This window comes from Bombina bombina, chromosome 3 (assembly GCF_027579735.1).
Source record: "Bombina bombina isolate aBomBom1 chromosome 3, aBomBom1.pri, whole genome shotgun sequence".
Lineage (NCBI taxonomy): Eukaryota > Metazoa > Chordata > Amphibia > Anura > Bombinatoridae > Bombina > Bombina bombina.
Genome location: NC_069501.1, coordinates 1084589336 through 1084612778, shown reverse-complemented (window position 1 = coordinate 1084612778; position 23443 = coordinate 1084589336). Strand labels below are relative to the sequence as shown.

The 23443-nt window shown below is 41.8% G+C and overlaps 1 protein-coding gene across 1 annotated transcript in view; it reads right to left on the bottom strand.

Moving 5' to 3' along the window:
• The window catches only part of WDFY2 (WD repeat and FYVE domain containing 2), a 336435-nt gene that overhangs the window by 234733 nt on the left and 78259 nt on the right, over positions 1 to 23443 (bottom strand). Inside the window, exon 2 of the mRNA XM_053708379.1 lies at positions 6884 to 6951. Coding sequence (XP_053564354.1) covers positions 6884 to 6951 — 68 coding nt within the window. The remainder of the gene's footprint in view (positions 1 to 6883; positions 6952 to 23443) is intronic.

The window sequence follows — 23443 nt, the reverse complement described above, 5'->3', positions numbered from 1 at the left end:
ATTACCTCCATGCATTGAGCCACTGACGGGTGTTGAATGGAATGAAGGGCACGGCAAGCATTTAGAAGCTTTGTTAACCTGTCCTCTGTCAGGTAAATTTTCATTTCTACAGAATCTATAAGAGTCCCCAAGAAGGGAACTCTTGTGAGTGGTAAGAGAGAACTCTTCTCCTCGTTTACTTTCCACCCATGCGACCTTAGAAATGCCAGTACTAACTCTGTATGAGACTTGGCAGTTTGAAAGCTTGACGCTTGTATCAGAATGTCGTCTAGGTACGGAGCTACCGAAATTCCTCGCGGTCTTAGTACCGCCAGAAGAGAGCCCAGAACCTTTGTAAAGATTCTTGGAGCCGTAGCCAACCCGAAGGGAAGAGCTACAAACTGGTAATGCCTGTCTAGGAAGGCAAACCTTAGATACCGGTAATGCTCTCTGTGAATCGGTATGTGAAGGTAAGCATCCTTTAAATCCACTGTGGTCATGTACTGACCTCTTTGGATCATGGGTAAGATTGTCCGAATAGTTTCCATCTTGAATGATGGAACTCTTAAGAATTTGTTTAGGATCTTTAAATCTAATATTGGTCTGAAGGTTCCCTCTTTTTTGGGAACCACAAACAGATTTGAGTAAAACCCTTGTCCGTGTTCCGACCGCGGAACTGGGTGGATCACTCCCATTAGTAAAAGGTCTTGTACACAGCGTAGAAACGCCTCTTTCTTTATCTGGTTTGTTGACAACCTTGAAAGGTGAAATCTCCCTTGTGGAGGAGAAGCTTTGAAGTCCAGAAGATATCCCTGAGATATGATCTCCAACGCCCAGGGATCCTGGACATCTCTTGCCCAAGCCTGGGCGAAAAGAGAGAGTCTGCCCCCCACTAGATCCGTTTCCGGATCGGGGGCCCTCACTTCATGCTGTCTTAGGGGCAGCAGCAGGTTTTCTGGCCTGCTTGCCCTTGTTCCAGGCCTGGTTAGGTTTCCAGCCCTGTCTGTAGCGAGCAACAGCTCCTTCCTGTTTTGGAGCAGAGGAAGTTGAAGCTGCTCCTGCCTTGAAGTTACGAAAGGCATGGAAATTAGACTGTCTAGCCCTGGGTTTGGCTCTGTCTTGAGGCAGGGCATGGCCTTTACCTCCCGTAATATCAGCGATAATTTCCTTCAAACCGGGCCCGAATAAAGTCTGCCCCTTGAAAGGTATGTTAAGTAATTTCGATTTAGAAGTTACATCAGCTGACCAGGATTTTAGCCACAGCGCTCTGCGTGCCTGAATGGCGAATCCGGAATTCTTAGCCGTAAGTTTAGTTAAATGTACTACGGCATCAGAAATAAATGAATTAGCTAGCTTAAGGGTTTTAAGCTTGTGTGAAATCTCATCTAATGTCGCTGAGTCAAGGGTCTCTTCCAGAGACTCAAACCAAAATGCTGCCGCAGCCGTGACAGGCGCAATGCATGCAAGGGGTTGTAATATAAAACCTTGTTGAACAAACATCTTCTTAAGGTAACCCTCTAACTTTTTATCCATTGGATCTGAAAAGGCACAGCTATCCTCCACCGGGATAGTGGTACGTTTAGCTAAAGTAGAAACGGATCTTAGTTACGTCCGCTAAGATCATATACAAAAACTCAGGTAGATTCTTCTTCAAATTCTGCCTGAGAAGGAAACAACACACTCCGGTGCCGTTTAAAATAACAAACTTTTGATTGAAGATATAAAAAACTAAGTTTAATCACCACAGTCCTCTCACACATCCTATCTATTAGTTGGGTGCAAGAGAATGACTGGGTGTGACGTAGAGGGGAGGAGCTATATAGCAGCTCTGCTTGGGTGATCCTCTTGCACTTCCTGTTGGGGAGGAGTTAATATCCCATAAGTAATGATGACCCGTGGACTGACTACACTTAACAGGAGAAATCCGCCTCCCAGTTCTCCACGCCTGGGATGTAGATCGCTGACAGGTGGCAAGAGTGAGACTCTGCCCAGCGAATTATCTTTGAGACTTCCAACATCGCTAGGGAACTCCTGGTTCCCCCTTGATGGTTGATGTAAGCCACAGTCGTGATGTTGTCCGACTGAAATCTGATGAACCTCAGTGTTGCTAACTGAGGCCAAGCTAGAAGAGCATTGAATATTGCTCTCAACTCCAGAATATTTATTGGGAGGAGTTTCTCCTCCTGAGTCCATAATCCCTGAGCCTTCAGGGAGTTCCAGACTGCGCCCCAACCTAGAAGGCTGGAATCTGTTGTTAAAATTGTCCAATCTGGCCTGCGATAGGTCATCCCCTTGGACAGGTGGACCCGAGAAAGCCACCAGAGAAGAGAATCTCTGGTCTCTTGATCCAGATTTAGTAGAGGGGACAAATCTGAGTAATCCCCATTCCACTGACTTAGCATGCATAATTGCAGGGATCTGAGATGCAGGCGCGCAAATGGTACTATGTCCATTGCCGCTACCATTAAGCCGATTACTTCCATGCACTGAGCTACTGACGGGCGTGGAATGGAATGAAGGACACGGCAAGCATTTAAAAGTTTTGATAACCTGGCCTCCGTCAGGTAAATTTTCATTTCTACAGAATCTATCAGAGTCCCTAGGAAGGAGACTCCTGTGAGTGGTGATAGAGAACTCTTTTCCACGTTCACCTTCCACCCATGCGACCTCAGAAATGCCAGAACTATCTCTGTATGAGACTTGGCAGTTTGAAAACTTGACGCTTGTATCAGAATGTCGTCTAGGTACGGCGCCACCGCTATGCCTCGCGGCCTTAGCACCGCTAGGAGTGAGCCCAGAACCTTTGTAAAAATTCTCGGGGCCGTAGCTAACCCGAAGGGAAGAGCTACAAACTGGTAATGCCTGTTTAGAAAGGCAAATCTTAGGTACCGATAATGATCTTTGTGAATCGGTATAGGAAGGTAGGCATCCTTTAAATCTACTGTGGTCATGTATTGACCCTCTTGGGTCATGGGTAGGATGGTTCGAATAGTTTCCATTTTGAATGATGGAACTGATGGAATTTGTTTAAGATTTTTAGGTCCAAGATTGGTCTGAAGGTTCCCTCTTTCTTGGGAACCACAAACAGATTTGAGTAAAACCCTTGCCCTTGTTCCGTCCGCGGAACTGGGTGGATCACCCCCATTTCTAAGAGGTCTTGCACACAGCGTAGAAATGCCTCTTTCTTTATTTGGTTTGCTGATAACCTTGAAAGATGAAATCTCCCTTGTGGAGGAGAAGCTTTGAAGTCCAGAAGATATCCCTGAGATATGATCTCCAACGCCCAGGGATACTGGACATCTCTTGCCCAAGCCTGGGCGAAGAGAGATAGTCTGCCCCCCACTAGATCCGTTTCCGGATCGGGGGCCCTCACTTCATGCTGTCTTAGGGGCAGAAGTAGGCTTTCTGGCCTGCTTGCCCTTGTTCCAGGGCTGGTTAGCTTTCCAGCCCTGTCTGTAACGAGCAACAGGTCCTTCCTGTTTTGGAGCGGAGGAAGTTGATGCTGCTCCTGCCTTGAAGTTACGAAAGGTACGAAAATTAGACTGTTTGGCTTTTGATTTGGCCCTGTCCTGAGGAAGAGTATGACCCTTACCTCCAGTAATGTCAGCAATAATTTCTTTCAAGCCGGGCCCGAATAAGGTCTGCCCTTTGAAAGGAATATTAAGCAATTTAGATTTAGAAGTCACGTCAGCTGACCAGGATTTAAGCCATAGCGCTCTGCGCGCCTGGATGGCGAATCCGGAGTTCTTAGCCGTTAGTTTGGTTAAATGTACAACGGCATCAGAAACAAATGCATTAGCTAGCTTAAGTGCTTTAAGCTTGGCCATAATCTCATCCAATGGAGCTGTGCGAATGGCCTCTTCCAGAGACTCAAACCAGAATGCCGCAGCAGCAGTGACGGGCGCAATGCATGCAAGGGGCTGTAAGATAAAACCTTGTTGAACAAACATTTTCTTAAGGTAACCTTCTAATTTTTTATCCATTGGATCCGAAAAAGCACAACTATCCTCCACCGGGATAGTGGTACGTTTAGCTAAAGTAGAAACTGCTCCCTCCACCTTAGGGACCGTCTGCCATAAGTCTCATGTGGTGGCGTCTATTGGAAACATTTTTCTAAATATCGGAGGAGGGGAAAAGGGCACACCGGGTCTATCCCACTCCTTGCTAATAATTTCTGTAAGCCTTTTAGGTATAGGAAAAACGTCAGTACACACCGGTACCGCAAAGTATCTATCCAACCTACATATTTTCTCTGGAATTGCAACCGTGTTACAATCATTCAGAGCCGCTAATACCTCCCCTAGCAATACACGGAGGTTCTCAAGCTTAAATTTAAAATTAGAAATCTCTGAATCCGGTCTCCCTGGATCAGATCCGTCACCCACAGAATGAAGCTCTCCGTCCTCATGTTCTGCAAATTGTGATGCAGTACCGGACATGGCTCTCACATCATCAGCGCGCTCTGTCCTTAACCCAGAGCTATCGCGCTTGCCTCTTAATTCAGGCAATTTAGATAATACCTCTGTCATAACAGCAGCCATGTCTTGTAAAGTGATTTGTATGGGCCTCTCTGATGTACTTGGCGCCACAATATCACGCGCCTCCTGAGCGGGAGGCGAAGGTACTGACACGTGAAGAGAGTTAGTCGGCATAACTTCCCCCTCGTTGTCTGGTGATAATTTCTTTACAGATAAAATTTGACTTTTATTCAAAGTGACATCAATACATTTAGTACACATATTTCTGTGGGGCTCCACAGTGGCCTTCAAACATAGTGAACAAACAGATTCATCTGTGTCAGACATGTTTAAACAGACTAGCAATAAGACTAGCAAGCTTGGAAAATCCTTTCAAATAAGTTTACAAGCAATATAAAAAAACACTACTGCGCCTTTAAGAAGCACAAAAAATCGTCACAGTTTAAATAACGATGAACCAAATCAGTTATAGCAACCAAATTTTCACAGTAAATGTATTAAGTTAGCAAAGCATTGCACCCACTAGCAAATGGATGATTAACCCCTTAATACCCAAAAACGGATAATCAATTTAACAATTAACGTTTTTATCACAGTCAAACACACTGTCACAGGTCTGCTGTGACTGATTACCTCCCTCAAAATGAATTTTGAAGACCCCTGAGCTCTCTAGAGACGTCCTGGATCAAGGAGGAAGAAGCAGGAAGACTGTAACTGAATTTTTACTGCGCAAAAAAGCGCTAAAATAGGCCCCTCCCACTCATATTACAGCAGTGGGAAACCTCAGTTAATCGTTTCTATATAGAAATAAACGACAGCCATGTGGAAAATCATGTCCCAAAAGATTTATCACCAAAGTACCTCACAAAAAAACGAATAACATGCCAGTAAACGTTTTAAACGTGCACTTTAAAAGTTAGGTAGTGTTATTAATAAGCCTGCTACCAGTCACTTCTACTGCAGTTAAGGCTCATACATTACCTCAGTATTAACAGTATTTTCTTAGTCAATTCCATTCCTTAGAAAATTACTTATTGTACATGCATTCATCAGCCTGATACCAGTCGCTACTGCATTTAAGGCTGTACTTATATTACATCGGTATCAGCAGTATTTTCTTAGTCAATTCCATTCCTTAGAAAAATAATTTACTGCACATACCTTGTTTGCAGGATTCCCCACACGCTATTCCCTTTCTGAAAGTTACCCCACTGCTCAGAATATGCGAGAACAGCCAGTAGATCTTAGTTACTTCTGCTAAGATCATAGAAAACGCATGCAGATTCTTCTTCCAAATACTGCCTGAGAACAAACAGCACGCTCCGGTGCCATTTAAAATAACAAACTTTTGATTGAAGAAATAAACTAAGTATAAAAAACACCACAGACCTCTCACAACGTCCTATCTAGTTGAGTTGCAAGAGAATGACTAGATATGACATGTGAGGGGAGGAGCTATATAGCAGCTCTGCTTGGGTGATCCTCTTGCAACTTCCTGTTGGGAAGGGAATATATCCCATAAGTAATGGATGACCGGTGGACTGAATACACTTAAGAGAAATAAGACACTCCCCGCCCCCCCTTCTTTTGCATATGAAAATACCCTTTACACAAACAGGAGCAAGCTGGAGAAGGTAGCTGACGGTATTCACATAAAACTTTGGGGCTTGGTTAGGAGTCTGAAAATCAGAGCAATGTTACTTAAAAATAAGCAAAACTATACATAAAAAAAAAAAAAAAAAAAAACTTTATGGGCTATATAAATAGATTATCTACAAACCATTTATGTAAAGAAAAAATGAGTGTATAATGCCCCTTTAAGTATAAGAATCTGGGGGTGTCACACAGTAAAAAGTAATCACAAGTCACGCACATACTCACAGAAGTTCTGCACCAATACAAGGGTAGGCTGGAACTTTGTCCAAGTTAAAAATGCCAACCAACTTCTTATAGATGATGCACAACAGTTGTAAAAGAACAACAGCTTCATTTAGTAACCTGTGGGAGGACAATGTCCCCAGGCAGGGTACCTGTCCGTCTGTGTTCAGGGCGAGTGGGTAACATGCACTTCCCTCATTTATCATTACACAAGCAAAGGCTTGTGCACCCCCACTTATTGTTCTCATGCAACCAATCACTCAAGAGCAAAGATTGTCAACCATCCTAGACAAATGATGTTGGGGTAAATTAACCTACAATTGCTGCTTCTTAACTCGCAAGAGTTGCAACCTGCAGCTTCATTACATTTCTCACCCTTTTTGTATCTTTGGCAGTTTCCTTAGGCGTAGCAAATGCTCCAGCACACACAGCCTCATACGCATTAACTCACGCAAGACACGTTTGTGTGTATAAAGCACATATTTCAACCTCTGAGAATCACAAATGAGTAGAGTTGATATCTAAAAAAACAAATCTGTAAATCTTACCTGGCATTGCATGATATATACTTGGCCAGAACTGACCACTGTCTCTTTTCATCCAGACACGGACAGTTCTGTAAAGAAACCATAATTATAATTACAACAGTAATTTCATTTTAAAGTTAACATTTCAAACAATTACAACTATAGTATATTATTATACAACTGTTAATCTTCTTTTGTATTGTATATAGAGAGATAGACACATTTACACACATAATTAATTATATATGCGTGTACGTATTTAGTTAGCTATACAAAACACACACACATATATATATTCTTTTAGACACACCATGTAGCAATATTTAAAGAAATGAAAAGGGCCTACAGGCAGGAAGTTATTTTTCTCATTGATAGAAACTGAAAACCTTCATGTTATCTTAAAGGTATAGACAGTATCACACTCAAAACTGTCAAAGAAATGAATATGACAAGCAATAAATTTGTATATAAAAATAAAATAGATACATATATCCTTCAAATTCCTAGCTTCATCATATGGTAAAGGTAAAATCCCCCCGTGACCTAGCATCTCTACAATTATACTGTACATCAATAAAAAAAGTATTATACATAAACCACATGCTGTGATCCGAGATGTTATCAGAAAAAAAACAAACAGTCTACAGAAAGAATGTTACAGCATTGCTCAACATCAGGCTGTTCTCTTCAAACAGCTCGTGCTCTGGCTGCACTGTAAGTTTTCCTTAACACATAGCTCCAAAGTGAAGCACTAAAGAAAACAGTCAAATATGGAGCAGTACTGCAAAACGGCAGCGCACTGATTGATCACTGGCTCTTAGGGATTTTTTTCAACCCGCCCCTAGCCTTTCCCAGTCTGCAAAGCTGTAAGTCCTGAATATAAGATATTCTTCTGAGCAATGCACATTTTTTACCTTAATTATGTCAGAAAAGGAAACAAATTTAAGTTTTTAAAATGTCTCTTGAATAAAGGGACACTAAACCCAAATGTTCATGATTCAGATAGAGCATGCAATTTTAAGCAACTTTCTAATTGACACCTATTTTTCTTTGTTCTCTTGCTATCTTTATTTGAAAAGCAAGAATGTAAGCTTAGGAGCCGGCCCATTTTTGGTTCAGCACCTGGATTGTGTTTGCTGATTGGTGGCTAAATATAGCCACTAATCAAGCAAGCGCTATCCAGGGTTCTGGACCAAAAATTAGAAAGTTGCTTAAAATCTCATGATAAAAGTCAATTGGAAAGTTGTTTAAAATTGCTGCCCTATCTGAATCATGAAAGTTTAATTTTGACTAGACTGTCCCTTTAAGAATTCTGTATGATCTATTAGGTATAATATAGTTATGTACATTCAAAGCTCATGAAACCAGAAATAAACCTGTCTGCTTCTATACAGAGTAACAAAAACACATTAAAACTACATTAGAGACAAACAAACCCAAGCACCATTTTATTATTTTTCCTAATGAAAGTCAACGAGTAGGGAAATGCGCACCGAGGTAATTTGGGAATAGGTGTATTGTTATTATGCATTTTATTATTGCCCTATTGCTGGTATAAAAATATGTCTAACCCTTGTGTTATATGCCAGCAATAGTGCAATAATAAAATGAGCTAGGTGTTTAAACCCTGCAAAAAGGTTAAATACATAGTTAAAGGGACATTAACCTGCCCTCTAAGGACGGGGCTTTATTTAAAGTGCTGGAGTCTAGCGCCCCATTATACTCAAGATTGACCAGCCGCTACTGGGTAAGGAGTTTTGCTCTTTCCTGGTTTACAATTAAAGCAAATATAATTTTAAATTCATCACAATGAAAACACAATTGGATGACATCTGAGGAAAAACTTCAGCTTTACCTCTATAAACCAAGGCAGTAAACCAAAAGGAATATCACTTAATTTTCTTTTTTTACAAACATGTCTGCAAGTGTTTTATGCAGTAGTAGTTTTTACCCCTTTGATTGCAAGTGTACATCTAAAGTAGCCAAGGGGGATAACTCATTTGTTGGATGACTGCTTGAAGCTTAAACATTAAAATAAAATAGAAATTGGACATTAGCATAGTTGCTGCTTTTATTGTTTTCTCCTAAATATTCAGCCTGGCACCTAGATTTTTAACAAAGTCAAAATTAACATTTTCAAGATTCCAATTTACTTAGATTATCTCATTTGCTTTGTTATCTTGGTATCCTTTGTTGAAAAGCATATCTAGCTAGACATAGCAGCAGCAGTACACTATTGCGAGATAGCTGGCGCTTAGAGGTCGCACATGTATCTTGTCATTGGCTCACAAGATATGATCAGCTAGCTCCCAGTAGTGCATTGCTGCTCCGTCAAAGGATGCCAAGAGACTGAATTATATTCTATAACATAAGTAAATTGGAAAGTTGTATAAAAATGATATGCTCTATCTGAACCATTAAAGAAACCTGTTGGGTTTCATGTTCCTTTTAGGTATGTTCTAGACTGCTTAATAAACAGCTGTACCCACTCTATATCAGGGTCTATGGCACAATGAAATTAATTTCTTGACCTCAGTGTAGGAAAATCAGAAAAAAAAATGTTTTTTTCAACAACTCCAAAGTGCTATTTAACTGCTCCTAAAAAAATATATAATTCCTTTTGCAACTGAGCAGCAATTTCCATAGAGAAGGAGAACAGTTGTTACAAACATTAAAGGGGCATTGTCCTTTAAAACTGGATTCACCTTGATGGGTTCCTTTTGGCTTTATTTTTGAATATGAACTAGCTGATTTTGCTCTTTGAAAACACAACCCTTTAAAATGGGTTGCGCTTGCAGGGATATAAATTCTACATACATTATCACTCATTATACACACACACACAACATTTTGATCTGTTTGTATACTTAGATAGAACAACTGAAAATTAACATTTGACTACTTTATCTACAACCCCCCACTTTTCCTTAGCAAATACGCAAGTATTGAAATGTTCAGTATAAGTGGGGATACAACAGGCAAAAAATGCCATTTCAAATGACAAAATAAAGCTAAGTAATTTCTTTGTAATCAATTTAATACAGTCCAGCAGGTAAAATAGTAAATTGGGAACACATTAAAGAGACAATTTTACAGTACACTGTTTCATTATTTAAAAATCTACAGCTTTATATGCAACTGCCATCAAAAATCCAAACTACTGTAAACAGATTACTCACTTGCCAAGTTCAAGGGAGTTTCTCTCAGCTGTGTCCCAGTTTTTAGTTGTCCTTAACACAATTTTAACTGCTGACTGATGTGAAACATTGCAGGTAGTAATTTATTTTTTATTATTTGTGTGTGATCGCCGCCCCCCCTATAAATATTTTAGGGAAGGGTTCTTCAAACTACGCAACTTGTGTGTGTGGGTTGTAGGAGAGTTTGTGTGGTGTGTGTTATTAACTTTTGCAACAATTTCATCTTTGACTACAAAATTGCAGCTGTCTTGTATATTACTGTACGTCAGGAATTTTCAGGCCAAGCATAAAAATATGGTTGCAAAGATATATGGTATCATGGCACTGGGTCTTGTGGGGGAAAAAAGTTTGAAGAACCCTGTTTTAGGGTATAGAAAAACAATGCAAAATGTTGAAAAGTATTATTAATTGAAGATGAAATGCATCATTTTTCTTTAAAGATCCTGATTCTATATTTAAACACCTTTTTTATATACACTACGATGTAGGATTAGTCAAATTTATTTTCCAAAAAGATATTAGCAACTAAAAAAACAGAATTTATGTTTACCTGATAAATTACTTTCTCCAACGGTGTGTCCGGTCCACGGCGTCATCCTTACTTGTGGGATATTCTCTTCCCCAACAGGAAATGGCAAAGAGCCCAGCAAAGCTGGTCACATGATCCCTCCTAGGCTCCGCCTTCCCCAGTCATTCGACCGACGTAAAGGAGGAATATTTGCATAGGAGAAATCATATGATACCGTGGTGACTGTAGTTAAAGAAAATAAATCATCAGACCTGATTAAAAAACCAGGGCGGGCCGTGGACCGGACACACCGTTGGAGAAAGTAATTTATCAGGTAAACATAAATTCTGTTTTCTCCAACATAGGTGTGTCCGGTCCACGGCGTCATCCTTACTTGTGGGAACCAATACCAAAGCTTTAGGACACGGATGATGGGAGGGAGCAAATCAGGTCACCTAGATGGAAGGCACCACGGTTTGCAAAACCTTTCTCCCAAAAATAGCCTCAGAAGAAGCAAAAGTATCAAATTTGTAAAATTTGGTAAAAGTGTGCAGTGAAGACCAAGTCGCTGCCTTACATATCTGATCAACAGAAGCCTCGTTCTTAAAGGCCCATGTGGAAGCCACAGCCCTAGTGGAATGAGCTGTGATTCTGTCAGGAGGCTGCCGTCCAGCAGTCTCATAAGCCAATCTGATGATGCTTTTAAGCCAAAAAGATAGAGAGGTAGAAGTTGCTTTTTGACCTCTCCTTTTACCAGAATAAACAACAAACAAGGAAGATGTTTGTCTGAAATCCTTTGTAGCATCTAAATAGAATTTTAGAGCACGAACTACATCCAAATTGTGCAACAAACGTTCCTTCTTTGAAACTGGATTCGGACACAAAGAAGGCACGACTATCTCCTGGTTAATGTTTTTGTTAGAAACAACTTTCGGAAGAAAACCAGGTTTAGTACGCAAAACCACCTTATCTGCATGGAACACCAGATAAGGAGGAGAACACTGCAGAGCAGATAACTCTGAAACTCTTCTAGCAGAAGAAATTGCAACCAAAAACAAAACTTTCCAAGATAATAACTTGATATCAACGGAATGTAGGGGCTCAAACGGAACCCCCTGAAGAACTGAAAGAACTAAATTGAGACTCCAAGGAGGAGTCAAAGGTTTGTAAACAGGCTTGATTCTAACCAGAGCCTGAACAAAAGCCTGAACATCTGGCACAGCCGCCAGCTTTTTGTGAAGTAAAACAGATAAAGCAGAAATCTGTCCCTTCAAAGAACTTGCAGATAATCCTTTCTCCAAACCTTCTTGAAGAAAGGATAGCATCTTAGGAATTTTTATCTTGTTCCATGGTAATCCTTTAGATTCACACCAACAGATATATTTTTTCCATATTTTATGGTAGATTTTTCTAGTTACAGGCTTTCTGGCCTGAACAAGAGTATCAATGACAGAATCTGAGAACCCTCGCTTTGATAAAATCAAGCGTTCAATCTCCAAGCAGTCAGTTGGAGTGAAACCAGATTCGGATGTTCGAACGGACCTTGAACAAGAAGGTCCTGTCTCAAAGGTAGCTTCCATGGTGGAGCCGATGACATATTCACCAGGTCTGCATACCAAGTCCTGCGTGGCCACGCAGGAGCTATCAAGATCACCGATGCCCTCTCCTGATTGATCCTGGCTACCAGCCTGGGGATGAGAGGAAACGGTGGGAATACATAAGCTAGGTTGAAGGTCCAAGGTGCTACTAGTGCATCTACTAGAGTCGCCTTGGGATCCCTGGATCTGGACCCGTAGAAAGGAACCTTGAAGTTCTGACGAGAGGCCATCAGATCCATGTCTGGAATGCCCCACAATTGAGTTATTTGGGCAAAGATTTCCGGATGGAGTTCCCACTCCCCCGGATGAAATGTCTGACGACTCAGAAAATCCGCTTCCAAATTTTCCACGCCTGGGATGTGGATTGCAGACAAGTGGCAGGAGTGAGTCTCCGCCCATTGAATGATTTTGGTCACTTCTTCCATCGCCAGGGAACTCCTTGTTCCCCCCTGATGGTTGATATACGCAACAGTCGTCATGTTGTCTGATTGAAACCGTACGAATTTGGCCTTTGCTAGCTGAGGCCAAGCCTTGAGAGCATTGAATATCGCTCTTAGTTCCAGAATGTTTATCGGGAGAAGAGATTCTTCCCGAGACCAAAGACCCTGAGCTTTCAGGGGTTCCCAGACCGCGCCCCAGCCTACCAGACTGGCGTCTGTCGTGACAATGACCCACTCTGGTCTGCGGAAGCTCATCCCCTGTGACAAGTTGTCCAGGGTTAGCTACCAACGGAGTGAATCTCTGGTCCTCTGATCTACTTGTATCGTCGGAGACAAGTCTGTATAATCCCCATTCCACTGACTGAGCATGCACAGTTGTAATGGTCTCAGATGAATTCGCGCAAAAGGAACTATGTCCATTGCCGCGACCATCAAACCTATTACTTCCATGCACTGTGCTATGGAAGGAAGAAGAACAGAATGAAGTACTTGACAAGAGCTTAGAAGTTTTGATTTTCTGGCCTCTGTCAGAAAAATCCTCATTTCTAAGGAGTCTATTATTGTTCCCAAGAAGGGAACTCTTGTTGACGGAGATAGAAAACTTTTTTCTACGTTCACTTTCCACCCGTGAGATCTGAGAAAGGCCAGGACAATGTCCGTATGAGCCTTTGCTTGTGGTAGGGACGACGCTTGAATCAGTATGTCGTCCAAGTAAGGTCCTACTGCAATGCCCCTTGGTCGTAGCACCGCTAGAAGGGACCCTAGTACCTTTGTGAAAATTCTTGGAGCAGTGGCTAATCCGAATGGAAGTGCCACAAACTGGTAATGCTTGTCCAGAAAGGCGAACCTTAGGAACCGATGATGTTCCTTGTGGATAGGAATATGTAGATACGCATCCTTTAAATCCACCGTGGTCATGAATTGACCTTCCTGGATGGAAGGAAGAATTGTCCGAATGGTTTCCATTTTGAACGATGGAACCTTGAGAAACTTGTTTAGGATCTTGAGATCTAAGATTGGTCTGAATGTTCCCTCTTTTTTGGGAACTATGAACAGATTGGAGTAGAATCCCATCCCTTGTTCTCCTAATGGAACAGGATGAATCACTCCCATTTTTAACAGGTCTTCTACACAATGTAAGAATGCCTGTCTTTTTATGTGGTCTGAAGACAATTGAGACCTGTGGAACCTCCCCCTTGGGGGAAGCTCCTTGAATTCCAGAAGATAACCTTGGGAGACTATTTCTAGCGCCCAAGGATCCAGAACATCTCTTGCCCAAGCCTGAGCGAAGAGAGAAAGTCTGCCCCCCACCAGATCCGGTCCCGGATCGGGGGCCAACATCTCATGCTGTCTTGGTAGCAGTGGCAGGTTTCTTGGCCTGCTTACCTTTGTTCCAGCCAGTGGCGTCACTAGGGGGGGGGCGGGGGGGGCGGGCCGCACCCGGGTGACACCCTCCAGGGGGTGACACCAAAAAAAAAAAAAAAATTTTTTTTTTTTTTTTTTTTTTTTTTTTTAATTTTATTGAAATTCAAAGAAATACAATTTTGAGATGCATAGATTATTTTATTAGAGGCTGGCATTTGTGAACATTAGTGGGACTGGGGAAGTTGTAGACACACAATTTTTTTGCCCCTTGAGCCAGTGCTGCAATTTCAACAAATAGTTTTCCTGGCTGCTTTTGCTTGTTTGTACTTTGCTCCTCCCCTGCCCAATTTCACTATGAATGTTGTGGGTGTGCCGTGGGGCTTGAAAAGTTGCGCTGCTAGCCTAAACCTGCCTGCCTATCTGTGCTCACTGCTTAGTGACATGCGGCCCAGGGCTGTGCACTGACAGACTTGGAACAGAGTCAGAGAGCAGAATTTTCATAGTTTGCGCGCCTAAACCTTTTCTTCAGTGATTTATTTTAGAGTGCTCTGTTTATCTTTCATTTGATGTTCTGCTGAGCCAGGGAGCAGCTCTAGGCATGAGCTTCCTAATTAATGCAGTGCAGTTTACATATTTTGTATGTGTGTGTCTGAGTTTTTGTGTGTCTCAGTGTTTTTGTGTGTGTGTCTGAGTGTGTTTCCGAGTGTTTGTGTGTGCATCTGAGTATGTTTTTAAGTATGTCTGAGTGTTTGTATGTGTGTTTGCCTGTGTTTTTGTGTGTGTCTGCTTTCTGGGGGGGGGGGGGACACACCATGACTTACCGCACCGGGTGACACCAACCCTAGTGACGCCACTGCTAACCTGGATTGGACACTGTTCTGTGATGGAAGTTTGAGGATGGTGAATGTTTCTGGTGTAGTCATGACAGATTCTGTTATAGAGGCCGAGCCCCTCCCATCTCACTACAGTGCCCAAGCGGCTGAGCTACATGCACTCACACTTGCTTGTCAGCTCTCAAAGGACAGGTCAGTAAACATTTACACTGATAGTAAATAAGCTTTAGGGATTGTATACACCACTGGTCAATTATGGAAATTAAGGGGTTTTCTAACTTCTGCTGGTACCAGTGGCGTCACTAGGGGGTGCGGGGGGTGCGGGCCGCACCTGGGTGACACCCTCCAGGGGGTGACACCAAAAAAAAAATTAAAAAAAAAAATTTTTTTTTTTTAATTTTTTTTGAAATTCAAAGAAATACAATGTTGAGATGCATAGATTATTTTATTAGAGGCTGGCATTTGTGAACATTAGTGGGACTGGGTAAGCTGTAGACACACAATTTTTTTGCCCCTTGAGCCAGTGCTGCAATTTCAACAAATAGTTTTCCCGGCTGCTTTTGCTTGTTTGTACTTTGCTCCTCCCCTGCCCAATTTCACTATGAATGTTGTGGTCGTGCCATGGGGCTTGCAAAGTTGCGCTGCTAGCCTAAACCTATCTGTGCTCACTGCTCAGTGACATGCGGCCCAGGGCTATGCACTGACAGACTTGGAACAGAGTCAAAGAGCAGAATTTTCATAGTTTGCGCGCCTAAACCTTTTCTTCAGTGATTTATTTTAGAGTGCTCTGTTTATCTTTCATTTGATGTTCTGCTGAGCCAGGGAGCAGCTCTAGGCATGAACTTTATAATTAATGCAGTGCAGTTTACATATTTTGTATGTGTGTGTCTGAGTTTTTGTGTGTGTGCTTTTGTGTGTGTGTCTGAGTGTGTTTCCGAGTGTTTGTGTGTGCATCTGAGTATGTTTTTAAGCGTGTCTGAGTGTTTGTATGTGTGTTTGCCTGTGTTTTTGTGTGTGTCTGCTTTCTGGGGGGGGGGGGTGACACCATGACTAACCGCACCGGGTGACACCAACCCTAGTGACGCCACTGGTTCCAGCCTTGCATTGGCCTCCAGGCTGGCTTGGTTTGAGAAGTATTACCCTCTTGCTTAGAGGATGTAGCACTTGGGGCTGGTCCGTTTCTGCGAAAGGGACGAAAATTTGGTTTATTTTTAGCCTTGAAAGACCTATCCTGAGGAAGGGCGTGGCCCTTACCCCCAGTGATATCAGAAATAATCTCTTTCAAGTCAGGGCCAAACAGCGTTTTCCCCTTGAAAGGTATGTTAAGCAATTTGTTCTTGGAAGACGCATCCGCTGACCAAGATTTTAGCCAAAGCGCTCTGCGCGCCACAATAGCAAACCCTGAATTTTTCGCCGCTAATCTAGCCAATTGCAAAGTGGCGTCTAAAGTAAAAGAGTTAGCCAATTTGAGAGCATGAATTCTGTCCATAATCTCCTCATAAGAAGAATCTTTATTGAGAGACTTTTCTAGTTCATCGAACCAGAAACACGCTGCTGTAGTGACAGGAACAATGCATGAAAGAAGGTAACCTTGCTGAACAAACATCTTTTTAAGCAAACCCTCTAATTTTTTATCCATAGGATCTTTGAAAGCACAACTATCTTCTATAGGGATAGTAGTGCGTTTGTTTAGAGTAGAAACCGCCCCCTCGACCTTGGGGACTGTCTGCCATAAGTCCTTTCTGGGGTCGACCATAGGAAACAATTTCTTAAATATAGGGGGAGGGACAAAAGGTATGCCGGGCCTTTCCCATTCTTTGTTTACAATGTCCGCCACCCGCTTGGGTATAGGAAAAGCTTCGGGGGGCCCCGGGACCTCTAGGAACTTGTCCATCTTACATAATTTCTCTGGAATGACCAAATTCTCACAATCATCCAGAGTAGATAACACCTCCTTAAGCAGAGCGCGGAGATGTTCCAATTTAAATTTGAATGTAATCACATCAGGTTCAGCTTGTTGAGAAATTTTCCCTGAATCTGAAATTTCTCCCTCAGACAAAACCTCCCTGGCCCCCTCAGACTGGTGTAGGGGCATTTCAGAACCATTATCATCAGCGTCCTCATGCTCTTCAGTATTTTCTAAAACAGAGCAGTCGCGCTTTCGCTGATAAGTGGGCATTTTGGCTAAAATGTTTTTGATAGAATTATCCATTACAGCCGTTAATTGTTGCATAGTAAGGAGCATTGGCGCACTAGATGTACTAGGGGCCTCCTGTGTGGGCAAGACTGGCGTAGACGAAGGAGGGGATGATGCAGTACCATGCTTACTCCCCTCACTTGAGGAATCATCTTGGGCATCATTTTCTCTAAATTTTGTGTCACATAAATCACATCTATTTAAATGAGAAGGAACCTTGGCTTCCTTACATACAGAACATAGTCTATCTGATAGTTCAGACATGTTAAACAGGCATAAACTTGATAACAAAGTACAAAAAACGTTTTAAAATAAACCCGTTACTGTCACTTTAAATTTTAAACTGAACACACTTTATTACTGAAAATGTGAAAAAGTATGAAGGAATTGTTCAAAATTCACCAAAATTTCACCACAGTGTCTTAAAGCCTTAAAAGTATTGCACACCAAATTTGAAAGCTTTAACTCTTAAAATAGCGGAACCGGAGCCGTTTTTATATTTAACCCCTATACAGTCCCTGGTATCTGCTTTGCTGAGACCCAACCAAGCCCAAAGAGGAATACGATACCAAATGACGCCTTCAGTAAGCTTTTTCTATGTATCTGAGCTCCTCACACATGCATCTGCATGCCTTGCTTCCCAAAAACAACTGCGCAATAGAGGCGCGAAAATGAGGCTCTGCCTATGATTAGAGAAGGCCCCCAGTGAAAAAGGTGTCCAATACAGTGCCTGCCGGTTATTTTACATAATTCCCAAGAATAAAATAACTCCTCAAAGCTATGAAGTATTAAAAATGCTTATAAATCAATCGTTTTAGCCCAGAAAAATGTCTACCAGTCTTTAAAGCCCTTGTGAAGCCCTTTTATTCTCATTTAATAAAAATGGCTTACCGGATCCCATAGGGAAAATGACAGCTTCCAGCATTACCACGTCTTGTTAGAAATGTGTCATACCTCAAGCAGCAAAAGTCTGCTCACTGTTTCCCCCAACTGAAGTTAATTCCTCTCAACAGTCCTGTGTGGAAAAAGCCATCGATTTTAGTAACGGTTGCTAAAATCATTTTCCTCTTACAAACAGAAATCTTCATCTCTTTTCTGTTTCAGAGTAAATAGTACATACCAGCACTATTTTAAAATAACAAACTCTTGATTGAAGAATAAAAACTACATTTAAACACCAAAAAACTCTAAGCCATCTCCGTGGAGATGTTGCCTGTACAACGGCAAAGAGAATGACTGGGGAAGGCGGAGCCTAGGAGGGATCATGTGACCAGCTTTGCTGGGCTCTTTGCCATTTCCTGTTGGGGAAGAGAATATCCCACAAGTAAGGATGACGCCGTGGACCGGACACACCTATGTTGGAGAAATAGAAGCCAATGTTTGTTCAACCATTTATTTATGCACAAAAATGTGGAAAGTGTAAAAACAGAACCAGGAATGATATCTAAAGTTCTATATTGCCTTGCATTAGTGTACAATCAGCTTGCATACCACTACATTGTGTTACAACCAGAACCTAAAGATTTTATTTGACTTTGTACCATTTGATTTACACAACATACACACTTTAAAAAGGGGCAAAATAATTATTGTGACACAGAAGTTAAAAACAAAAACCACATTTGTTGGTTGCATAAATAGATCCACTTATGGCTGCACTTACAGCGGTGGGGTGAGTCACTACAAGCTTTACACATTTGGTTACAATCTTTGCCCTTTCTTCTTGGCAAAATTGCTAATGTTCTGTCAGGTTGGAGGGAAATTGTCTTGGCATGGATTGTCAGGCTGAGGTGTGGATTTTGACCAGGCCATTCAAAGATACTTATTATTAAACAACTTCAGAGAGCACTTCAGCGTTGTTTTGGCTGTGTGTTTAGGGTCACTATCCTGCGGGAAGGTGAACTTTCCCTCTATTTGGTTCCATTCATTTTGTATTCAATCCTGCTTAGTTTCCCAGACTATGCAGATGAAAAGCATCCCCATGTGATGCTACCATCACCATGGTGATCAAAGGCCTGTCTCCCACATGCCTTTTGTCAAAATTCAAATGAAATGTTTAAAGTATCGAACATTTATTTTATAATCCTATTCAACCCTGATAGGTCCTTCTCCAGAACTTTAAATTGGAATTGTTTTGGTCGCTCCTTGTTCTTTGTGATCATGTTTGTTAATAAAGGGACAGTCAAAATAAACTTTCATGATTCAAATAGGGCATGTCATTTTAAACAACTTTCCAATTTACTTTTATCACCAATTTAGCTTTGTTCTATTGGCATTCTTAGTTGAAAGCTAAACCTAGGAGGTTCATATGCTAATTTCTTAGACCTTGAAAGCCGCCTCTAATCTGAATGCATTGTGACAGTTTTTCACCACTAGAGGGTGTTAGTTCATGTGTTTCATATAGATAGCATTGAGCTCACGCACGTGAAGTTACCTAGGAGTGAGCACTGATTGGCAAGTCTATCAAAAGAACTGAAATAAGGGGCAGTTTGCAGAGGCTTAGATACAAGGTAATCACAGAGATAAAATGTATTATTATAACTGTGTTGGTTATGCAAAACTGGGGAATGGGTAATAAAGGGATTCTATATCTTTTTGAACAATTCTGGTGTTGACTGTCCCTTTAATGTATAGTTCAAATGGTGTCATGCAGAAGTAAATCTAAGGAAGTGCTTAAAGGGACATGAAACCCAAATGTTTACTTTATGATTCAGATAGAGCATACAAGTTTAAACGACTTAGTTCTCTTGGTATCCTTTAGATCCTTGGTATCCTGAGCTTACCTAGGTAGGCTCAGGAGGTGGGAGATAGCTCCTAATTGGTGGCTACACAGAAATGCCTTTTGTGATAGGCTTATTCATGTGTTCAGCTAGCTCCGATTAGTGTATTGCTGCTCCTTCAACAAAGAATACTAAGAAAATGAAGAAAAATTGATAATATAAGTAAATAAGAAACTTGTTTAAAAATATATGCTCTGATTCATGAAAAAAAGAATGTTAGGTTTCATGTTCCTTTAACATCTGCTTGGAAATATGCCGGCCTGGCACTTTTGCTGTTTAGAACTGAACACAAATTGCATTAGTACAAATATTGTGCTGACCTTTTCCTGGATTAGTCTACATCCTGTTTCATGAACAACCATTTACAGTACTTACCATGGGAACCAGCAAAAGCATTTAGCAGAGAAGAGGTTAAAGACCTGATTGATACATAGGCCCCAGTTCTCAGTTTATCACCTAAACCTTTGCTTCACTTATATGCTGAGATGATGCAGAGGATTCCAACAGGAACATGTCTTGCAGGCACAAGTGACCCAATTTCTGGACTGTAACAATTTCTCTGCTCACACATGAAGCAACACAAACGTGGCTTGTTTAAAAGAAAACATTCAAGGTGATTAAAAACAAAATAAACTGCCTATTGTAGAGGAATTGGCACATTATACAGTAAGAGGCTGATTTGATAATCTAATGGCATCATCACAGGAGTACAGGATGCTACACAATAATAAAGGGCGATTGTTGGAGTTGATGGATTATCAGATTTAGAAGCACCTTGTGTGAGCAGCAGTCACATGATACCGGTATTTGCATTGTTACAGAACAAACTTCCCATGTGATCATCAAAGCCTCAAGCTATTTTAGTGCAAGTGGCCAATAATCAATTCCAACCTCTCTAAACACCATAACAGAAAACATTTGTATCCGTCTCAATACCATTTAAGACAATATTTAAGTAGAGCTTGGTTTTAGTAACTAAGATTGCGCATTCCAAAAACAGAAATAGTTGCAGACTCCATTACTGGAAGATATAGTTTATTCCCTGACTTTGACCCCTTCAGTACCGGGAATTTTAGAGAAAAAACAGAGAATTGTTAGTATTTTTGCTATCACTCCGTTTAAAAATAAATGGAGCCTTTGTTCTTTTGATCTACCTCTTTTTTTTTTTTTTTCTTGGCATAAAGAGAGCTTTCAGAGGATGACAGTTTCAACTAGATATTTATTCACAGAAATCAAAAGTTATTCTAAAATGACCCAAAAAGGTAAATAAAAAAAATAAATTTATATATAAGGGCTGCAGGATTATTCGCATATGCAATTTAAAATCGTGATTAATTGCCGCGGTTTAAAAACTGCGAGAGCACGCAATTTATAACCCTGCCCACTATGATGTCACCTATGATGTACAGGAGAGCTCTGCGGCAGCCACATGCGGGTAAGGGGGGTGGCAGGGACTTACCAGTGCTGTACTAGCCCGCACCTTTGGCATCAAATAGGGCTGGTGAGCAGTGGTTCCTTCCAGCGGCAGCAGCTTCTGAGTGTACAGCTAGTGGAACACTGTCACCTGTAACACTGCTCAGATAGGTTTGTTGCTTACCAAGCTGACATGATATGTGCGGGCACATGATCTCCTAACAGACCCATCTTGCAGCTAGAGCTTGTGCCATACGTTTCAGTAACTTAGAGTGACCTCCGGACTAAAACAATTTTAAGGTGAGCGCATTAGTAATTTTATGGGCTTCTGGCATACTAAACTAAAAGGAGCACAATTCCCCTTTACTGTAGTGGTCACAAAGTTACTCAAACTTTTGGCATGAGACAGGCAGCTGTAGCTGCAAGATGGGTCTGAAAGCTGTACATACAATAACTATTTTTAAATGTTTTTGTGGAAAAAACTTAAATTATGCTTACGTGATCATTTTCTTTTCTTCAGATGGAAAGAGTCCACAGCTGCATTCATTACTTTTGGGAATTCAGAACCTGGCCACCAGGAGGAGGCAAAGACACCACAGCCAAAGGCTTAAATACCCCTCCCACTTCCCTCATCCCCCAGTCATTCTGCCGAGGAGCAATGAACAGTAGAAGAAATATCAGGGTGAAAAGGTGCCAGAAGAACAAAAAACGCACACAGAAAAAAATACGGGTCAGGAGCTGTGGACTCTTTCCATCTGAAGAAAAGAAAATTATCAGGTAAGCATAATTTATGTTTTTCTTCATAAATGGAAAGAGTCCACAGCTGCATTCATTACTTTTGGCAAAACAATACCCAAGCTATAGAGGACACTGAATGCAAAGACGGGATGGTACAAGATGCGGTCCATTCTGAGGGCACCAGGCCTGAAAACCCCTAACCAACAAAATCCCGCTTCGTCCGAAGCTGAGAACAACTTTGAAAAGAAGAAAAAAAAAAAAAGGAAAAGGCCCAAGGACACTGACCCGCAGATAGTCCACAGCCTTGCTAGAGACCACAGGAACTAGACTCGACGGAGTCAACAGCCTCCAAGAGACACCGTCGCCCAGCAGTCAGTCTCCAAACAACACACCCCTTACTAAAGAAAGGGAATAAACTACCGTATTCTTCCAAAAAGAAGAAAAGGCACGGAGAAAGCATGATTGTACTTGTAAAGTGCGGCCAATCCCCCTTAAGGAACTCAAGGCGCTGCTCATTTTATCAACCTCGAAAGGAGGAAAGGCTGAGTAGACCTCACCGGGGATCGAACTTGCAACCCTCGGTTTGCTACAGTGCAGAGTAGCCACAATGCATTAGTATGCTGAGCTAGCTGTCCAGCAAGCATAAGGAACTCCAGACCAAAAGAGACCCACCAGTTTCATAGAAACAAGGGGAGGCAATACCCAGACCCCAGAAAAACAGAAACCATAGGATAAGGCCGGGAGTCTGAAACAGACAGGATCTTCCCCTAACACTGCAACCGCACTCTAAAAAGCAACTGAAGACGAAGGTCCCCAAGTCCCAAAAAGGTAGCTCAGAATACCGAAATATTCAGAAACGAAACCTTGTGCAACAAGCTCAGATAGGTCTGACGAACAACACCATAAGCAAAAACACTGCACGCTGCAGCAATCAAAAAATGACTCTCAAAACTTAAATACTTGAAGGGCAAGCAGAAAGCAGCTGAAGATAGGATTCTTTAGATTGCTAAGTATCCGCTAACCCGCAGATAACGTCGCAGGCTATCCAAGAGCCGCCAGTCCGTCCCACAAACCCTAAACATGGAGAAATGAGAAACCTCAAGAGGCTTACCGTACCTCGAATGCTCAGAGGACTAATTTTAGCAGAGCAACAGATCTCAGATCCTGCTCCAACACCGGACCAGCCCAAGTGAAAGACATGTCTGATAGACACGGGGTACAGAAAGACACCAACCACAAGCCTCCAGGGAATGGAAAGGAAAAGGGCGGACTCACCCACCTCAACAGAGCTCGGGTGCCAACCCAATCCGCTCCTCCAAAATAAGGCACTCCCAAGGAGAACCCCCTGGGACCTGGAACAGAGAAAAGTGCAATAGATCCGTAGGAAGACCTGACACAGCTCTCTTAGACAGTCTCAACGTAGAGAGATCAAATTCCAACAGGTGAAACAGACCCCACAGAGCAGCAGATGCTGCCCCTTACAGAAATAAGCCACCTGATCCAACGTCCTAA